The sequence below is a fragment of the Bacillus rossius genome, chromosome 2 (genome assembly GCF_032445375.1).
Source record: "Bacillus rossius redtenbacheri isolate Brsri chromosome 2, Brsri_v3, whole genome shotgun sequence".
In the NCBI taxonomy this organism is placed as follows: domain Eukaryota; kingdom Metazoa; phylum Arthropoda; class Insecta; order Phasmatodea; family Bacillidae; genus Bacillus; species Bacillus rossius.
Window position 1 is genome coordinate 37,639,733 of NC_086331.1, and position 22,932 is coordinate 37,662,664.

At 42.8% G+C, this 22,932-nt stretch overlaps 1 protein-coding gene across 1 annotated transcript in view; it reads right to left on the reverse strand.

Annotated features, from left to right (window-relative positions):
- Nucleotides 1-417: 417 nt before the first annotated feature.
- Nucleotides 418-22,932, reverse strand: part of LOC134528880 (uncharacterized) — a 530,965-nt gene continuing 508,450 nt past the window's right edge. The window contains exon 34 of the mRNA XM_063362546.1: nt 418-1,170. Within this exon, the coding sequence (XP_063218616.1) occupies nt 899-1,170 (272 nt within the window). The 3' untranslated portion in view covers nt 418-898. The remainder of the gene's footprint in view (nt 1,171-22,932) is intronic.

Genomic DNA, 22,932 nt, shown 5'->3' on the forward strand with positions numbered 1-22,932 from the left:
AAACCCTTACAAGAATCTTCTATGCAATAAGTTTCCTGCATAAGATACATGAGTTGCTCTGTACTTGTATATCATACTTAAACATTTGAATAATTACTCCTCTTAAAAGTTTTTTGGTTAACAAGTATAAAACTATTTAGTTCCCTAAATAAATTTAAACTCATGAGCATTGTAAACTTCTTGAAACTTAATAGCACTTCTACCTTTAGTAGGTATACAATTTATTCCACTTTAAGTAGAGTGGCATTACAGGTTCATATATTTGTGGTGCACCTGCTACTGTTACACCATTTCCAAAGCAACATGCAGCAGCAAAGTTTTGGTTCACCTTATGCTGCAGTGCACATAAAATATCTCATGAAATATTATAGTTTTTTCTCAGCACAAACATTTGTTGTAACTGTTTTTAATGTAGGTTCCAGGAAATATGGCACATGAATTGGCATCTCGTATTTTCTGTATTATCTTATTCAGTACAAAAACTACATAGAAGTATTCACAAAATTATATTCCATCTACACATTCATTCAAAACTAAGCAATTTAATCTATTTTGCATGTGTGTTACAGTTTATAAAATTTTAAACCTTTTTTTTCCTAGTTAATTAACAGCAAAATAGGGCCATCATTTTTAACTCTAAATTAACAAAAATAATTGATGAAAACCTGCTCCTTTTTAATCAATAATTTGTAAAATAATAAAATTAAATCATCATGCATCTAATTAATATAATTAATCTTTACCAGTAGTGGAAGTGACTGATACTAGTGTTAAAGTTTTGAGAAATATGTAAAAAAAATACCAATTGGGTAAGTTTATGTTTAGCTAGTGTTTAAGGAGCAGGCAGAGGCTTTATTGTACTTATTCACAAATTCTAGTTGTTGGTAGCTATTAGTTCTCATATAGGGAGCTGCTGCTGCTGATGCGAACCAAACGGGATGCTGGTACTCCTTGGCAGGCGATCATACACGTTTCGGAAAAGCACTTCGGGAATTGTTACACACTGTTTGCTCATGTCTGTTCTCGCTTCATTTTTCCATTGGTTTTTCCGCACATTGTAAAAGAATATAAATCCAGATATGAGGCCAACATTGAAGAATGTTAGCACTATGGCACTTGCGGTGACCACGGACCTTTCCATGCATACATAATCACTGTCTTCTGCAACATCTAGAACAAGCAAGATAAAATAATTTTAAACATTAAAAATTACATATTTAAACATTTTTGTAGGTTTTTATAACTTTATTTTATTCTTTAATTCTGTATTAAGCAATAGACTGGATTAGTTTGTTGTGTTGTTTGCATGTTGTAGTTTAGTTAAGTAGATCATTTTTGTACATAACTGTATTTTCATTGGCCAAGTGAGTTCAAGTGCCCTTCCATATAAACTAGTTTGCTTTGTGACAGGGACTTTTCATAATCTCGTATCGGGTAGACTGGTTAGGTTATGTCATGTGTAATAAGTTAGCATGTTAGCTGTCTCTGATCAAGCCAAGTAGTATAAACAATGGGGTATTTAAAAAATACATTGTCATTGAACAGTCATGTAATGTTCTATCCATTAAAAAAAAGATTGATGATATTCTGCCCTGGGCAGTCATCGAAGCCTCTGTCTTGCCCTGTCCACAGAGCCAAGTGATGCGGGAACACACCTGCCATTAATACTGCTACTATGGTGGTCAGTGTGGTGTGTAACTTATGACTTATTTTCACAGAGTTTAGGACCTGGGGCCATATTCTTTACACTGTCTGAATAATTCCGCTATCGGAATTATGTCACAAACTGTCAGAATTATTCCGTCATCTCCTTTGCTGATGGAATCACAATTCCGATAGAGATTTTGATGGTTTGTTGTTCTTTGGAACTTTGATTTGTTCAAAATGGAAGTTCTGTTGTAGTTCCGAAAAACTTTAAAATCGTATGGATGGTTGGTTAAGTTAGGTTAGCTATGTTTAAATTTTGTAAAATAGTAGGAAGCCTAGTTATATTAGGTTAGCTACATTTAAAACCAGCAATAACTTATTCACCTCATTAGATTATGTAATGTATATTCGGATAAAAATATGCTATGTGATACTGTAGGTAGGCCTATCACCGAGTCGTAGGTTATTTGATTGAAATTAATTTATTCCTAAAAGAAACAAAAACATTATTTATAAAAACTCATGTGATGGGTTTAAGAAAATGTCCAATTTACTGCATTTCAAAATTACAACACTAGTGCCATTCCAACCTTCACAATTTGTGTGTCCGTGAAAAATAGCTTGCAATTGAATTGCAATTTAAAGTCTAAGAATCTTACATTTGTTTCTGTGATTGGCAATGTCAGTTACATAAATATTAATTAAAGTTTTATTTAAGATTGTATTTTACTTAAAATTTTACCTAATGTATATGACAAATATGGAAATTTTCACACTGTAAAATTTTGATACGTATTTTTTGTGTTTTGTGACAAGTACTATTACATAGTTTCCGTATAACGTAATTTGTTTTTCACATTAAATATTGCAAAAATGTTTCATGTTTTGATTGGACCAACTAAATTGGTAGCTTTATATAGGCTAAGCATATTTTATTTATAAAAAAGTACATCTATTCCGGAGTTGAAATGCTCTCGCAATTTGTCCATTTATACATGAATTTCGCTCAGTTACATTTGATTTTTAAGATAAAATTTATCCTTTTTACCGCTCCCTATCTTGCAAACCTAGCCAACATTCCTACCATGGGGGGCGCGGAAAAGTACCATACTGGAAAAGTACCATACTGGTATGGTACTTTTCCGTATGGCACAATTCCGCCTCTCTTCTTCGAAAAAGACGGAAAAGTACCATACTGGAAAAGTACCATACTTGGAAAAGGACGAGGCGGAATTGTGCCATATTTTTTTACACACTCCATGGAATGACTACAACGCCTCTTTTCTCAGAATAGTGTGGAGAATTCGTCTGTAGACAGCGCTGTCAACTCCAACAGTTTCTTAGGTTAACTCAAATGATGCCAGATAGCAGCACGTGTCCTTTTTAAGTATGGCACTTTTCCGTCTGTTTCGAAGAGGCGAGGCGGAATTGTGCCATACGGAAAACTACCATATTTTACTACAAGATTCAAAAACATTTGTGGCAGCTATAAATTATATATTTAAGTATGGTACTTTTCCGTCTGTTTCGAAGAGGCGAGGCGGAATTCTGTCATACGGAAAACTACCATATTTTACTACAAGATTCAAAAACATTCGTGGCAGCTATAAATTTTATATTTAAGTATGGTACTTTTCCAGTATGGTACTTTTCCGTCTGTTTCAAAGAGGCGAGGCGGAATTGTGCCAATACGGAAAACTACCATATTTTACTACCAGATTCAATAACATTCGGACCAGCGATAGATTGGCTATGATTTTTCATTATTTTTTTTAAAGGTTCAAAAATATATATACAAATATTTACTAGGTATAATCTATAATACAACATCACTACTGAATTCATACTAAAATATTGCTTAAACTAAGATAAAATTAATGAAATATCTACACCAGAATTTTTTATTTTTATTATACCTCTTCGGATATTATCTTATGACAATGAAAAATTCACTGAGGTGCAATTCATGTAAATAAATATCCACTTTTGTCAGATATTTTTATTTTATATTATTGTACTGAAAATTTGTGTAAAACATAGCTTTTATACTATATGTATCCATGGACTAGAAATTCTGTGATTATTCATAACCAGTATGTTTCAATCTTTAAAATTTGAGTAACGTTTATGATTGACTAACGTATTGAAAAATTTATCTAGGAATATTGAATTAGCATGTTAAAAAAAAGACTGACAGCAAAACACGTATTTTTTTACTTGGTCTGCAAAATCACTTAATATTTCAATATTATGTCAGATTTGTCTCGTAGAAATATATGTCAAGCTTCTAAAAATGTGCATGTCATCCCTGAAGACGTATTTTACCATAATTTGTAATATTTGAGAAATAATGCAACTGTATGTCCAGCAAGCTTCAGTTATGCTTTGTAGCATCTTCTTGCAATTGCACTGGTGAACGATACTATTAAAATTATTGTTATTATTATGTTGGTTGACTTTTTGTTCACATACATTAAAAATGAACCTGAGAAATAAATCAAACATTCATAACTCTTCTGTGGAAGTCAACTTAAAGTACAGTGGCATACACTAGAAATTTAGAGATCTTGTGTGATACCAATCCAAACGTGTTAAAATAAATGTAACTGTTAAAGAAAGATATTCATGTCAAACTTACAGTGCTCAAACGACATAGATTTAAGTATATTACTACTGTTTTTAACAAAGAAAATTTTTTCTACGAGGTGTACATTAACATTAAATGAGAACTTTGATACGTACGTGGTATACTGTCTTGATTGGAACAACTTTACTTTAAAAAAAAATATTAAGTCACATTAAGTTGTAACACCAGTTTATGATAATTATAAGGCAAAATGATACTTTTAGTTTAACATAATATGTTTAAGTTCTTATGAATATTTTTACATCTAACTTAAAAAGAGGAAATATTCTGGATATATATTATCGGTTAAATTAAATTAAATAGTATTAAAATAATGAAGGCCGGGCTTCAGCCAAACTCATTGTGGTGGTGGGATAGTAATTTAAATGTAATACATTTACTCGTGCGATTTACATAATTTTTATGATAAAATTGTGAAACAAAAACTATATTATAGATTTTGAAGACCTTAATGGCGCTATGGTTTCAAACGTTTAAATATTTCCTTAAAGATGGTTATATGATTAGATATAATTTTCAAAGTACATATCATAAATTTCAGGCTATTCATTTAATTACTTAAAGGGCCCGACTGCACTTTTGACTGAGTTGAATTCTTTATAAAAGTCCGCGAGTATGATACTCTATCTGAAAACAAAGCGACAGCATCAGTGGTGCCAACAAGGGGGAGAGCAGTACCCAGGGGCAGTTGCCCCCTCTGCGAGTTTGACTGGAAAATAGTTTCACATACAATTTGATGAAAAATTAACATAACATATTAACAACTTTAGTGCTGATTAATGCATATGTGAAGAATACTAATAAACAGACATATTTCCTTAAAAATTGTCTGATAATTTTTAATTTCTATATTTAGAGTATAAAATATGAAACAACTGACTTTGCCCCCCCCCCCCCCCCCCCCCCCTCCAGGGAAAAAATCCTGTGGGAGCCCCTGGACAGCATCACTTTTTGTAATCGAAATGTTGAGGAAGCGAGCTACCAGCACATGATGTGGGTGGGGGGAAGCAGGGTGGAGCGGATGACGCGCGGGTTTGCGGAGATAGGCTGCTGTTGCCAGCTCCTTCCAGGAAGGTCACTCACACCCTCTCCCCGCCAATGCGCTTGGGAGACGGAAATGAGCTCGTGCCAACCTCTCAGGCTAGGTGCGAGGCAGACAGTTCTTCATTTACAGTCTTCATTTCGTTAAAGGATAGCATACTGGTCTGGTTTCTCTTGTTATTTTATGATTCTGTATTATGTATAATATTAATTGAGCAATGAACACTGTTATTTTTAATTTTTATATGAAATTGCCAAAAATTACATTTTAAAACCGTGTTTTATTTAGGTGTAATGTTCATTTAGCCACTTAAGAAGTTTTAACTCTGTAAAAATTATTTGTTACTGATGGAAACTAATTCAGTAATACCCAGTTACTAGTTTTTCTACAAATATTTGTGTTAAATTTATGTACATTTTTCACAAAATCTATTTTATGTGCATAGCCATATCTTCAGACACTTCACAAAAGATTTACTCATATCGCTGTATCTTATAAGACACTTTTAAGACACGTGTCTTCGGAATCCATAAATTTTTAGCCAATATTTTATTACTAAGAAATTATGATAATCTGAAAGGATCATTACTTATTTTTCATATATTAGAAAGAAAGATAACTAAAGAAAATTATGGGTAATATATACCTATACAGTTTTGAAAATTAAGCAAATATATTTTTGTTTTACAAACACATACCCGTAGTCTCAGAAAAGTTTGAAAAACTCTCAGCTAACATATTAATGAACTGAAACTAATTAAAAGTATTTGAATTTGGACATTTAATTTTTGTGTAATACTTCAGCTGCGAAGATGTTTATGGATAATTTATTGTTTATTATGAGATTTTTCTCCAAGCAATAGAACATAAAACATGAATCAGTCTAATATGAGAAGCTCCTAAACTTAGTTGAAAAGGATAATAATAACAACCATATAAAAACGTTAATGTGTGATTATTACTTTAACAAATTTCTTTGGCCGGAAAATACTTATCGTTACTAAAACAAGCGTTACCAAAGTAAAGCAGCATTTCAGTGAGGTGCATAATCATTGTTTGATGCATTCAACACAGTCGCCCTATTTTTTAATATCTCTGATTGTATAAATATGTTATGCCGTAAATTGTTTCTTCATATGAACGCTTTATAATTATTTACTTGGAAATAGATAGCATATAAACCATAAATATTATATGCAAAAAATAAAAACCATATATGGTTTTTTTTATTTTACCCATTGTTAGATGTTGCCACGGTCTGACTACTGGAAAATTATTATATAATGTTATGCTCCATTGTCCATAACCCCAAAACCGTATGTAACTGAAAAGTTTATATATTTATATAGCTATATAAATTCCATTTTCTATGGACACGATAGCTATCGTAATTTTGAACAAATAACTTTCAAACCAATGTATAAAAAATTGCAATGATTAATATCGGTCAAATTAGTTAATTCCACCCAACGGCTATAAATGGGCAATGTTTTTTGAAAAACAGAAAAATGGTTATTTCTTACAACATATGACAAATATTGCTTCTATTTCAACGTAGGAGTAATACCAAAACCTGTGTTCTAAAATAATGTTTAATACAGCCAACCCTTACTGAAAAGGAAGGAGGGGGGGAGAAACAAGCTTTGAAGGACAAAAGAAATTCATAACTCTCTTAGTAAGCATGTCAACGAATCCGTTTGAATTGTTTGTAAATCTTAGATGTAATTTTTATCGAAGACTATTGTCAGAAAAATTTTTTATAAACCAATTTGCCGCTAGTGGATAAAAAACACGGAGAGAATTAAAAAATTGAAATGATAGTATCTGTACCATGTTAAAAACTTTCTTGTTACTGTGAAACCTCAAAATAATTTCTACAAATTACGCACTATGAACACGATTGAATACTTTCTTAATTTTTTTTCTACCTCATGTTTATATTGCCAACAATTTCTTCAAGGGGTGGAAATAACAAGGGTTGAAAGACAAAAAAAAATGTAGTGGGAATACTCTCAAATCCAGAATAATCTATTAAAGAATCATAAACATGATCCAAAAACTTGAACTATAATATTCTTTATGTAAGGAACTATTAGAGTAAGAATGGGAAGTGATGGAACTAAAATATTTTAAGTTTTCTTACTATTAATTGATTAAATGTATTTTAAACATTGTTAATATTATCCAAACCTAAGTCCAAAGTAAAAATTTATATAAAATTAACAACTAAGGTAGTATGCATAATACGTAAAATCTTTCTAAGTTGTTCAATGCTGGATGCATTAAATTAAAACCATTTGAATAATTTTCACTCTGTGAAAATTGAGAAAATATTAAATCGATCGGTTTGGAGTATTTAATAACATATTATTTAATGTTACATAAAGTAATTTTTTAAACGTGCCATAAGTTTATAAAAGTTTCTGGAATATTACAGAATAATCAGGAACTTTGAAATGTACCTACGCCTTTATGCTGTAATTTTTTTTTTTTTAAATTAGGATTGGATTGCCACTTCTAGATTATGTAGGAAATTAAGTGAAAACTAACCTTCGTGCGCATGTACTGACTTCACATTAGATACTTATATGAAGAGATCCAGAAATATTTCGGATTCATCTGGCGTCTGGGTGGAATCAACAGTCCGACATGTGCTAAAACGAGGTTTGCTTTTCAATTTATTAGCGAGAACAGGTTTTTTTATCTTGTTAATCGACACAACTTGATTCATTTACTTTCTCTACTAGCTTGGCATCATACAGACTGGTATTTGAGTCAAAAATTCAACTTCAATGATAAGCATTGGCCTTGGGCCCCGAAACACTAAGATAAATATGACGTAATATATCAGATAATGATTTTTATTTTTTATTTATAATTTTTTAGGTTCTCTGGCTTCATTGATGTATACAAATCAAGAACAACTGCAAGCTATTATAAGATGAAGTGCAGACAGGTTCTTTGATGTAAAGCTCTAAGAATTATAAAAATATATACATTAGCTGAAATTATTAAGTGCCCTTCTAAGATATTATCGGATCTTACAAACATCATTAACAGTTTTAAGATTTTTCACAAGCTAAAATGGGCCTTGTGCAACAGTACAGAAAAAAGCTTCTTGAAAAAAATAATTGAAAACTGGATAAATGAAGAAATTATTTACCTGCTGCCCCAGTCTCTTCATTGAAATGGCGACCGTATAAATAATTAGATGATTTGAGTGATCAATCAAAGCACCGGGAAAAAAATGGAGCTCAGAAAGAAAGTTCCTGTAGATGAATTAACTTACGCAGCGCAATTGGGTTATCGTGCCGCAGGCAATACAGATATGGCTAATAAGTATACTTCCAGACAAAGTCTCCAACCACAACCACAAAGTTTCGGATGGCCGCTGCCATTGTAGGGCTAGATCTTGAATATATTCTCCGATTTTAAATAATATTGAAAGTGATATCTTTGGGTTTCGATATAAGTGTCGAAAATTTTGGTACGTACACCATAAATATTGCATAATATTATGTAGAATTGAGTGCCTAGCAAACTATGTCATCAATAGTCCACAGTATATTAACTCATGTTCCGAGGATCACATTGCATGCTTTATTTCCGAATAGTCAGTTGTCGGAATAAGCAGCCGAAGCGAGAAATAAACGTTTTATTCAGTACAGAGAAAGCTTCTCCAGAACATTTTTCACGTTGGACTGTAATGAGGATATTTTAAATCGCTCGCGTTACCTTCGGACCCATTTTCACTGGCATGAAATCTAACTTAAATAGAAAAAGGCAGACAATATCAAAGAAAGTCTTAGAGTTTTTTTTAAAAAAAACAAGCTGGTTCTTTTGATGATAGTTAAAATGATGATGAAATGTTGTAAGTTATATCTTTTGTTAACGAGTGTCTATTTATTAAATATGTACTTTCAAGTTATTTTACGACTTTTTTTTTGTTATATATCCAATCCAGTATGTAGGCAGTATAATATTGTTACGATCCTACCAAGTGGGTTCGAGAGGAATAGCCCAATTAAAAGATTAATTGTTTAAATACTGTTTTATTATTTACTATTTACACTTTGCTCTCCGCACTATATACAAGTCTGTTCCGCTCTATCGAGTCGCGCAGTTCACTCACACACACTCCAGCTCTCGCCACCTTAGCCGCGCCGCCGGCCCAGTCCCCACTCGCAGAGGGAGGTCGGCTCCAAGTAGTCGCTGCTAGCTCCTGAAGTCGTCGAGCCGCCGCCGCAGCCCTCGCTCGACTCTGCACCACCGCTGTCGCACGCCTCTAACCATCGCACGATTGTCGCCAGTCGCCGGGTCGCCCCAGCACGCAATATTCTGGTCTCGCCGAGACTCTCGCTCGCCAACGCACACTGCTCCAAACTATCGCACGCTGTCGCCCCTATACCAGGGAGAAGGCCCCGGTACCACTCTTGACTCTCGCGACGCCACTCGTCCCTTTTATAGGGACGGTCCTCCACTGTCACCCTTTCTGGCTTTATCGAAGGTTTTAGACGTCGACGTACCGAGATGCTGCTGGAAGAATGACGTGGCACGAAGGAGCCAGGGCGAAGGTGTGCCGCTGCCGAATGGCCCAGAACAAGCGTCGGGGCGCACTGGTATGCGTGACGCGTCAGTAATTTGGGCCGCTTTCAGTCAGCAAGGCGGCTCCTCTGAAGCTGGCCTTGCCAACCCGGCCCTCTGTGTAACTGCCGGGGACGTAGACAGACAAGTGGCGAGAAGGGCGGACTAGACTGTTCTTAACATGTCAAACACGTCGGCAATTCAAGCCACCTGGCCGCCCGCGGCCCACAACGCAGTCGTTACTACATATATATGGGTTAAGCTTGAGTAAACAGCTACAGGTATGCATACGTATAACTTTCACGAGTTTGTTGAAAGTGATTGCTTTTATTTGAATAATTAACGCATCTCCGTACGAAAAGCAAAAAATATATATTTTTGGCCAGGTTTGTAACTCAAATACCAATCTATGCTGCATTGGCTCACAATCGCAGAGGGACATGCCCAAATAACTGCCTTTCAATCATTAACACTGTGAAAAAGTATAAATATTTGCATTCTAGCTTGCGACCAAATGAATGCGCAGAGTAGTATAGGAATGACGGTCCGGGGACAGGGTCCAGGGTGTGGTGTCTGTGGTGTTTTCCGCCATCTTGGATTGTGACGTCACGGCGGCCATTTTGGATGGTTGTGAACTTGATTTTTGACCGTGACCTTGACACCGAAGGCCATTTTGGATCCGCCATCTTAGATCCGCCATTTTGGATGACGTCATTGTGTTCTCGAAAATTCTGGCATTGTGTTATCCGCCATACTGGATGATGACGTCACCGTTGCAGTTTCCGTTACGGCCGCCATCTTTAACTTTTTTATTTATTATCCTATTTTAATGAAAATTTTTAAAAAATTATAAAAAAATTAATTTAATAAAATTTTAATAAAATACTTATAAAAAACAAACATTAACGACACGAAGTTCGGAGTCCTCGGTTCGAACCTGGTGAGGGCAAAAAAATTAAAAAATTGCGACCGATCCGTCCCCCTAGGTGACTGCAGGCAGACTGACCCCCACCACTTTTTTTCAAAGCATATATACCATCAGGTAGTATGACATCATGTCCGCCATCTTGAAATTTGGACGCCATCTTGAAAATCTTTATTTATTATCCGATTTTAATGAAAAAAATTCCAAAATTCATCAAAAAATTAACGTATTTGAATTTTGTTTGATTATATCGATGTACGTCCTTGGTTCGATTCCCGGCGAGAGTAAATGGTCGATCCTTCCTCCATGAAAGCTACCTAGACTGATCTACCACCACCAGTACCAAGGTATTTATCATCAACTGGTATGACATCATGTCCGCCATCTTGTCTTCATCCACTGGAGACCACCATATTGTTTTCGTCTGCTAGAGTGTGCCGATACCATGTAGTATAATTATCTGGTCACCATAATTTTGTCCTCAACTGTTGACCTTGAAATTTGACCTTGACCTTGAACTTTGACCTTGACCTTGACCTTGAAATTTGACCTTGGCCTTGAAATTAGACCTTGACCTTGAACTTTGACCTTGACCTTGAACATTGTCCTTGACATTGAACATTGACCTTGGCCTTTGACCTTGACCTTGACCTTGAAATTTGACCTTGACCTTGAAATTTGACCTCGACCTTGAAATTTGACCTTGACCTTGAAATTTGACCTTGGCCCTGAAATTTGACTTTGACCTTGAAATTTGACCTTGACCTTGAAATTTGACCTTGACCTTGAAATTTGACTTTGTCCTTGAAATTTGACTTTGTCCTTGTCGACCATCATGGATCCGACATTTTATGTTCAGTACATGCTACCAGTAGCTACCACCTGCTGGAGTACGCCATATTGTGTGTGTACTTGTATTATAGAGTACATTTCCATCTGGATAATTTTATTCTAACCCGCTACAGTGCAGTAATCATTTATTATGGAGGTGCCCCCCGCCATCTTGAAATTCGGCCGCCATCTTGAAATCATGTAATAATGTAGCTAGAAAAGCGGGAAAAAATCCAAAATTCATTAAATAAATTAGTAATCCATATAATGATTGATTGGATCGACTAAGGTCCTTGGTTCGATCCCTGGCCGATACAAAACAACTTCAATTTAAAAAAAATACTAAAAAAAGTGTTAGGTTTGAGAAAATAAAAACACCGCAAGTTCTTTTTAAAAAATTTTATTACATAAATTCAATACACTACTACAAGTACAAAAAAAAACACTGACAAATTACCAAAGCCTTTTGGATTCCTCGATTCAAACAGTCTTCTTAATGTACGGACTAAGCCTTTTACATGACTTTAAATGTCTATCCGATCCGTTCATCACCACAGCCAGAGACGGACTGAAGTTCATAGTACTTATATAGTCTCATTAGCCGGTACAACACATGAGTCAAATCAATAACCATGTTCATTATACTTCTCGGAGCATTTTTTATAATGACGATGTAAGCTATCGAGACGTGAAATTAGTTTATTGCACTTATTGCACTGAAATTGTATTCTTTGAACATTATTAGAACAACCGCTTCTTTCATGTCTGCGAGCATTTGAGGTGATAGTAAATGATGCACCACAGTATTTGCACTGATGCGAAGTACGCTCTTCATTAATTGAAGTATTCAACGTTGATGAAACGTCAGCTGATGGTGGAACAGCACATATCGAAGTCTCCTCCAGTGTTGTCAGAGGCGTTGCCAACGGGATCTGCTCCAACATCGTCGGCGCCGACGTCACGGTTCCCGTAGTTGATGGTACATCCTCCATCGAGTACGACGTTAAAGTCGGTAAAGATGCCATCGAAGTCTCAAGAACAGGCAATTACACGACTTATGCACCAGAATAAACAAACTAGGTGATCCGTACACCGTCGAAGGCAGTAACAAACTGAGCGTCCTGCTGTCTAGGACTCGTTTATATACATTAACCGGTTTGAATAATACGCTAGTCAAATCAAGAACAATTTACCAAAATACTAAAGTCAAAACAACATTAAAAAAATAGAAGCACCATCAACAAAAAAAGGAAGCACATTTGGAAGCACCTTCAAAAAAGGAAAAACAATAGGAAGCACCATCAACAAAAAAAGGAAGCACATTTGGAAGCACCGTCATCGAAAAGGCAGCACATTTGGAAGCACCGACTACGAAAAGGCAGCACATTTGACAGCACCGACAACGAAAAGGCAGCACAATAGGAAGCACCGACTACGAAAAAACAGCACATTTGGAAGCACCGTCATCGAAAAGGCAGCACATTTGGAAGCACCGACTACGAAAAGGCAGCACATTTGACAGCACCGACAACGAAAAGGCAGCACATTTGGAAGCAACGACTACGAAAAGGCAGCACATTTGGAAGCACCGACTACGAAAAGGCAGCACATTTGGCAGCACCGACAACGAAAAGGCAGCACATTTGGAAGCACCGACTACAAAAAGGCAGCACATTTGACAGCACCGACAACGAAAAGGCAGCACATTTGGAAGCACCACCATCGAAAAGGCAGTACATTTGGAAGCACCGACTACGAAAAGGCAGCACATTTGGAAGCACCGACTACGAAAAGGCAGCACATTTGGCAGCACCGACAACGAAAAGGCAGCACATTTGGAAGCACCGACAACGAAAAGGCAGCACATTTGGAAGCACCACCATCGAAAAGGCAGCACATTTGGAAGCACCGACTACGAAAAGGCAGCACATTTGGAAGCACCGGCAACGAAAAGGCAGCACATTTGGAAGCACCGACAACGAAAAGGCAGCACATTTGGAAGCACCACCATCGAAAAGGCAGCACATTTGGAAGCTCCATCAACAAAAAAAAAAGGCAAAAAGGAAGCACAAGTTAGAAATCAGAATACACGAAATAAAAACATTAAATTATTATAATTTAAATTATTTATTTTATTGCTTTACATTATACAAATGCAAGTAAAACAAGCCATTATTGTATGTAGCCAGCATTCCTCAGTTCCTTGAGTATGAAGGATATTTCTTTGATGCAGGAATAGTTTCCTGCACAAAGCGAACCATGTAGAAGTCTTAGCCGGTCAACCAATATGTTTGGATCTTTCCATGATGTGTAATCATTCTCTTCTACCACCATCTTCCTTGCACCTTTATAATAAATATTATGATCTCTGGTGTCTTCCGTTTTACCACCAACCTCAGGGTAACTTTCATGTTTGAGACGGTGATCATCACAAGCTTGATCTGATTTATTTAATATATCACGTCGTTTCCATCGTTTCGGTCTCAGGACACCGCCACATTCTTCGATCTTGGCAGCTTTAGGTGCTTCATCATAGTCTATGTCTTTGTCAACAGCCTCAGAGTCACTGTAACAATCACCGTATAAGGAATCGTCTTCACCCAATTTACCGTAATAATTCGATGTTGATGATGTTGAAGTGTCTTCATCGTCTTCATGCTTCCTTTTTAGGAGTCCATCATTTTTACAAAGTAGGAAAGATCTACTTGAATTCGGCTGGAATATATTCTCACTTTTCACGTTAAGGATTCTTCCATTGCCTTCATTCTTCCGTAAATCATCAACCTCCTTCAATTTAAGTTCTTTGTCGAGATCGGAAGAGCCAAGAAAATTATTGTCGTAATGCAGATCACTCTTCCTTAGGCTAGTAGATTCATCGTTGTCCTCTAGCTTGTACGCAGGCTTGGCGCTACAAGTTCTGCCATGTCTTTTTAGGCTCTCTCTCCGCGTAAACGACTTGCTACATCGAACACAACTTATCATATTGCGCAGTGGATTTTTAACACAGTCATTCTTCTCGTGTTGTCTTTTATTCTTTCTCAAGATAAACTCTTTACTGCAAAACTTACACCTATGTTCTTTCGATACAGCGTCAGATCCCGAATCGGAATTCATATTAGTTACTGAGACTAATGCCAGATACCAATTGAGTGTTTTAAATTAGATCCAATACTTAAATAGAAATTTTTTCATATTTCATCAGCGAGAATTAATATATCTCATGCAAAAGTACTTTATGCATGTAGTTCTGCTTTTCAACAACAGATGTCGCCACATGTTGCTTGCAGGTAAATCATATTTAGTTTTTTTATGCGGGATGCGGGATGCTCACTAACGATCGCAAAAGAAGGATGGCTTCGCTAGACTCCAAGGAAAAGGAAGTATGTTGGTGCTCCACAGATGTCTCATGGCGTAATATTAATTTGACTGAGTAATGATATTTTTTAATTCCACCTGATAAAAACATATTGCAAGTTTTGATTTAGTAGCAGAAATTATCGAATTAAATGTAACTCCAAATAAAATGACATGTCTCATTAGACAAAAAAAAATCCATGCGGTGAGCGGTTTCTCAGAATAGTCAGAAACACTTGAAGAAACCACAGGATTGATTGCAAGAACACGGGAAAAACCATCAAAATATTGACAAGAATAATCAGGAGCACACGGAGAAAACCATAATAATATTGGCAAGAATAATCAGGAGCACACGGAGACAACCATCATAATATTGACCAGATTAATCAGAAGTACTCAGAGAAAACCACCACATGTTTTCTTTGATATCATAAAATTACAGGAAAAAATATTAAAATATAAAAATAAATTAATTAAACAAATTAAAAAAAATTAAAAAAAATTAAAAAATATGCATAAACAGTTTCTGCTAGCTTGTAAACTTATCATTGTTTAGCAAAGATAGAGTTCTTGTACAAGCCAGAAATTTATGTATTTTTTTTTTTATTTTTTTTAATTTTTTTTATTAATTTATTTTTATATTTAAATATTTTTTCCTGTAATTTTATGATATCAAAGAAAACATGTGGTGGTTTTCTCCGAGTACTTCTGATTAATCTGGTCAATATTATGATGGTTTTCTCCGTGTGCTCCTGATTATTCTTGCCAATATTATGATGGTTTTCTCCGTGTGCTCCTGATTATTCTTGTCAATATTTTGATGGTTTTTCCCGTGTTCTTGCAATCAATCCTGTGGTTTCTTCAAGTGTTTCTGACTATTCTGAGAAACCGCTCTCCGCATGGATTTTTTTTTGTCTAATGAGACATGTCATTTTATTTGGAGTTACATTTAATTCGATAATTTCTGCTACTAAATCAAAACTTGCAATATTTTCATCAGGTGGAATTAAAAAATATCATTACTCAGTCAAATTAATATTACGCCATGAGACATCTGTGGAGCACCAACATACTTCCTTTTCCTTGGAGTCTAGCGAAGCCATCCTTCTTTTGCGATCGTTAGTGAGCATCCCGCATCCCGCATAAAAAAACTAAATATGATTTACCTGCAAGCAACATGTGGCGACATCAGTTGTTGAAAAGCAGAACTACATGCATAAAGTACTTTTGCATGAGATATATTAATTCTCGCTGATGAAATATGAAAAAATTTCTATTTAAGTATTGGATCTAATTTAAAACACTCAATTGGTATCTGGCATTAGTCTCAGTAACTAATATGAATTCCGATTCGGGATCTGACGCTGTATCGAAAGAACATAGGTGTAAGTTTTGCAGTAAAGAGTTTATCTTGAGAAAGAATAAAAGACAACACGAGAAGAATGACTGTGTTAAAAATCCACTGCGCAATATGATAAGTTGTGTTCGATGTAGCAAGTCGTTTACGCGGAGAGAGAGCCTAAAAAGACATGGCAGAACTTGTAGCGCCAAGCCTGCGTACAAGCTAGCGTACAGCCTTATTAATCGCACGCTCATCCGTACCCCCTCCCCAACGCGGACAGTTCTCGACCTCCGCTTTGTGCGGCTGTCCGGGCGCTCTCGGCCGCCGCTGCGCACGACGATCTGCGCACCACCTCCGCCGCGGCCATTCTCGGCCTCCGTTTTGTGCGGCTGTCCGGGCACCTGCCCAGCCGGCGAGCGCGACCCCGCGCGCAAGCCTGCACCGTGCACACAGAGCCGCGAGCGAGAAACACAGACCAACACCGCTAAACACGCACCATAACTAGCGCAACATGCAAACCCGGAACTCCGACGTTGTATGCGCCCAGTGCTTACTGCCCAGGGGGACAGACCTACTGACGGGGTCGAGACCATGGTACATGACCTGCCAATGCACCCCCCACAGTCAGGACCCACACGACCACTCATGGGTACAGCCGTGGGGCGGACAGTTCCCGGGGAAGAACCAAGCACCAACCGTAAAGACGGAAACAGTAACTAACACCACCGTGGTGAGCACTCGCCCGACCACCTGCACGACATGCACACACGCCGCGAAAGAGGAACACCATGCGCAACAGCCACCGCCACCCGTCGACCCAAACCTCGTTACGTACAACCGCCCCCAAGGTTATCAGGGCAAGTTCACACTACCTGAATTCGGTGGCCTCACCCATGAGGACCCACGAACTTTCGTAGAAAACTGTGAAGTGCGATTGACCCGAGCAGGTATACCAGTAGACGAGTGGTCGGGACAGGCCAGCGGGCAACTGCGAGGCACAGCCCACGAATGGTGGGACATATGGGGACGGTTCGGCATGCCGTGGACGGAGTTCGCCGGCGCACTAACCCGCCGATTCGACACTGAACAGGCATTATTCGACTGCACCTCACAGTTCTATGGCGAGCGGCAGAAGAATGGCGAGACGGCCGAACAATTCGTAGCACGGAAACTACGCCTCTTTGCACGCGTCAACCCGCACGCTCGACCCACGACAGCGCTACCCACTGTCACAGCGTTACTCCACACCGGCCTCCAGCCTTTCATGCGTTGTTGTCGCCCAGAGTCGGTAGAGGAATACGTGCAACAAGCAGCGGCCATCGAACAGAACCTGCGCGACCTCTGGCAACGGGGCACACTGGACACGAGTCGGGGACGCCTCAGCCAGGCATCACAACAGGGGGGAGCTGACAACCAGCCACCGACCCGGCGACGAGCCATCGAAAACACGCCCCAAACCAACGCCACACCCACCAGGTCGGCAACACAGGACGTCCAGGGACTACCACTGTGCCAGCGAGGTTGCCCAGACGGTACACGCCACTGGCACAAGGATTGCCCATTACCACCTCCTCGCGCGAACCAACCGCCGGGAAACGCCAACCCGGGGGCGGAGCATTAGGAACACCGCTCCCGGTTGTCACGGGAAGGGAAAGACCCCCCCCAACTGTACCAGCTGACCCACCCGCGGGACAGCCTCCTGCGCATCCCCGTAGAGGTTGACGGGCGAGCCGCGGCTGCTCTAGTCGACACAGGGGCGAGTCACGTATTCGTAGCCCCCCACCTGGTACCGCCCGGGAAACTCCAACCTCAACAGACGGAATTGCAATTAGCCACGAACACCCGACCAGGCCTGACCGTAGGGTGAGCGACACTCCAGGTTAGGATAAGGGGCTACACCACCACCGTGACCGCCCTCGTCGTCGAGGACCTCCGCGAGGAGATAGTCCTGGGGCAGCCCTGGCTAGCAGAGCAGGACGCCGTAATCGAGACCAAGGCCACTCGGGTACACATCGGCACGCAAGAGCGGCTGGTAGTCTATGCCGTCGGGTCCCTACCCGCACGGGCTCATGAAACCGTCACACTTCACCAGGTACGTCACGACGTCCCACCCGAGTACCGCGCCGCCGTAGACCGGGTACTAGCAGAGCGACAGGAAATATTCACGGTGTCCGACCCCCTCAGACGAACTACGGTCACCGAGCACCACATCCCGACCACCCACAACAACCGGTGTACGAGCCCCCCAGAGGATACGGTTTCCGGGAGCAACGTGCCATACGGGAACAGGTCGCGGAGATGCTCCGGGATGGTGTTATTGAACCGTCGAATAGTCGCTACAACGCCTGCATAGTACTCGCGCCGAAGAAGGACGGATCACTGCGGTTCTGCGTAGACTTCCGGCCACTGAACACTATCACAGTTAGCGCCCCACCACCCCAGATCAGCGTGGAGAACGCGGTAGCAGGACTAGGACGAGCAACGGTGTTCAGTACCCTCGACCTTAAATCAGGGTACTGGCAGGTTCCCATCCGGACCGAAGACCGCGAGAAGACCGCGTTCACCATCCCCGACGGCCGCAAATTCCAATTTCGAGCGATGCCATTCGGACTGAAATGCGCCCCTGCGACGTTCCAGGGGATGATGACGCGCGTACTTGAGGGCTACGTCGATCGCTTCGCACTAGCGTACCTCTACGACGTAATCGTATTCTCGGAGACCTGGGAGGAACACATCCGACACCTTACACTGGTCCTAGAACGCCTCGCTACCCACCACTTGTCCGTCGCGCACCACAAGTGCCACATCGGGACGCAGGAAGTCGAGTTTCTGGGGCATGTCGTGAGCGCCGCGGGTAACCGGCCGCAAGCGAGCCACCTCACGAAGATCGCGGAAGCCGAGGTACCGCGAACGCGGAAACAGTTACAGCGCTTCATCGGCCTGATCAACTGGCTCCGGTGCTACGTCCCTAACTTCTCGAGGACAATAGCCCCCCTGACGGACCTCCTGTCACCCCAGTCACGTTACCGGTGGAACGACCACGCCCAGCGCGCATTCGAAGAGGTCAAACTCGCCTTCACACAGTGTCACACGCTCACGCGTGTAAACCCAGAACGTCACCTCTACCTACAGACGGACGCGAGTAACCTCAGGGTGGGCGCGGTACTATACCACGTAGGCCCGGACGGTGAGCGTGAGGTCACAGACTACGCTAGCGCAAAGCTCGGCTCGGCAGAGCGCCGATATCACAGCAACGAGCAGGAGTGCCTAGCCGTAGTCTGGGCCATGAAAAAGTACCGGCCACACCTCGAGGGAAAGACCTTTACACTTCGGACAGATAACCGATGCCTGACGTGGCTACACACAATGCAGGGCAGGAAGGGCAAACTGATTCGGTGGGCCTTGTTTCTCCAATCGTTTGATTTTGAGGTAGAGCATGTCCCCGGCACCGAAAATCAGCTGCCCGACCTGTTATCACGAGAACCCGACCAGAACACCGAACTGCGGGACGACGACGACTGGGACGCCATGCTACCCCCAGTCACGCCAAACCCACTCGAACACGGTGACACTACATGTAGCCGCCTCACGGCCGAAGCCCAGGACGAGGAAGGACCGCCCAACACCGCCGCCGACCTGTATCGGCGCGTATGCCAGGCCCAGGAGACATCAGCCGACGCCGACCGACGACGTCGACAGATCCCAGCGGCCGAGCACGGTACCTGGCGTGTGCAGGACGGCGTAGTAATGACGCGGACCCCAGGCAACCACGGCGACTGGCGAACCTACGTCCCCACGGAGGCGCGAGAGGCCACATTACGGTTCCACCACGACCACGACCTCGCGGGGCACCCCGGGACGGACCAGACCCGCCGCGAAGTGGGCCGACACTACCACTGGCCAGGTCTGACCCACAACGTCCGTGAGTACGTACGCGAGTGCGAGGTCTGCCAGAGACAAAAGGCACGCCGACGGGATGGGGAGGAGCAACAACGGCCTAGGGAACCCACCACCGCCTTCCAGACCATTGCACTGGACGTGATGGGCTCCTACCCCCGCACGCTCCGCGCGAAACGCTTCCTGCTTGTCGTGACGGACTTGTTCACGCGGTGGACCGAAGCGTACCCGTGCAGCAACATCAGGACCACCACTCTACTTCACATCCTGACCAATGAGTTTATGTCACGTTGGGGCTACGCCCAGTCCATATTAACAGACAACGCCAGCCAGTTCCTGGGCCGTCAGTGGAAGGCCTGGTGCACCGACCACGAGGTCGAACACCACTCGACGCCAGCCTACCACCCGAGGGCAAACCACACCGAACGATGGAACCAGGAGCTGAAGGCACAACTGCGCATACGACTGGGGGCGGACCACACTCAGTGGGATACCCACGTGCCAGACGCACTGTTCTGCGTCCGGAGACGCACCAACGCCGCCACCGGCCGCACACCGGCAGAGATGGTGCAGGGGCACAACCTGCCACTGCCAGGGGAATGGACCACACACGGACCACCCCACCCGGCGGAAGACACAGCCGACCGCGATCGGCGGCGCACCGCCGAACACGACGAGGCTCGACAACGTCAGAGGCGATACGCCCAGGAAATAACACCCACGACCGAACACCCCCCGCCTGCGGTGCGGGTAGGCGACCAGGTGTTTGTCCGCGTGCACCCCCTCTCCAACGCGCCCCGCAACTATTGCGCTGGACTCGCCTCAAGGTGGAGCGGCCCCCACCCCGTACGCCGACGGCTCGGGAGGACCACTTTCCTAGTACGCACCGGCGGGAGACGGGACAGGAAGGTACACCGCGACGATCTGCGGCTGGCCCACCTACCCGGGGAGAACCCCCCCGACGAGGAGGTAGCACCCACACCGGACACCGAGGGAGCGCCTGAGGGGGACACGCCCGCCGAGACCACCCCGGCACGAAGCCCAACTGGTCAGAGCCGAACACGGACGCTCGTGTACGAGGACACGACGGCCACACCGGCACCAGAGGTAGCCGACGAGCCCAGCGGGACACCTACCCGCGAAGACGAGCCCCAAGGACCCCTCATCGAGTGGCCTCCAGACACTGACGATCCCACGACTACACCGAGACCGCCAGAGGACGGCGTCGAGACACTCTCGATCACCGAGCTCCCGGACCCCCTCAGCACCTCGACAGAGGACGGCGAGGCTGAGACCATTCCCGTGGTGACGGAACCAGACGACGAGACCACTGACCTGGGGCCGCCTGGCATCCCAGAGCGGGAGAGACGTCCGTACCACACTACGCCGCGTTCAGCCCTGGACGACCTACGGCCAGACGCCGCCACATCGCCCCAGGAGCCCCCGGGCCCAGGAGACGCCCCAGGGAACCTCCCCCCGAGGAACCGCCGGCCACCCAGGTACCTGGACGACTACGTACGGGGGAAGGCGCCTTGGGCCCCCGCCCACGTCCCACCACCTGGACTCACGACGCGGGACGCATCAGGTCCAGAGCGCGCGCCCTACCAGCTGCCGGACCACCTCGGGCACTCGACGCAGGACGCACCAGGTCCAGAGCGCGGGCCCTACCAGCTGCCGGACCACCTCGGGCACTCGACGCGGGACGCACCAGGTCCAGAGCGCGGGCCCTACCAGCTGCCGGACCACCTCGGGCACTCGACGCGGGACGCACCAGGTCCAGAGCGCGGGCCCTATCAGCTGCCGGACCACGCCGACGAGCCAACACCCGGCTGTTCGACGTGGGATGACCTGGATCCAGTACGCAGGCCCTACCAGCTGCGGCCGCCGCGAGCACCACCTGGCTGGAGCTGCTGCCGAAGCTAGGGGCGCCCCCACGTAGCGGGGTCACTAGCGGCGCAAGGTCGGGCTTCTCGAGGGGGGGGGGGGCGTTTGACGTCGTCCGACCGAAGGCCACCCTAAAGCCCGACCTGCAACCGCCAGTATTCACCCCGCTAACGGAACGCGCCCCTAGCCATGGCCCACCCGAGTCAGGCGAGCCATCAACAACTAAGGTAGAACCCGGCCTCCCCCCAAATAAACAGACTTCAATCAACCACGTTATAAAAACAAACACTAATTATTAAACTATATTACGTAGTAATTTAAAGTCGGTTGACGGAAGTGCGACGTAGGAGTGCCCGGGCACTCACGTGTGTAACTACAGCAATACGCGTGTGAGTGTTCCCCTGGCGGCCTTCTGCCTGAATCAATCAACCAGACCTTATGACATAATTATTCAAACCTTGTGTTGCATCATTAACCCCACCAGAGCAATCTGACAAGAGACGAACAGTCGCTGGTGTGACGTAAAACATTCAAACAAAATAATTCTTAAATATAATAACTTTCAATTCATAGAAGGGACAAATGACCTTAATTCAGCCTTTATAATTAATATAAGAATTTAGCATCATTAAATTCTCTTATTAACTTATCAGATCAGAAATTAACGTAATGAGGTCAACCCTGGCGCGAGGGCCACCGAGCCTCGGCCGGACGCCATGACATGGCGCCAGTTCAACGCGACTCGTGGACCGGGGCGGATGCACGTCCCACGGAGA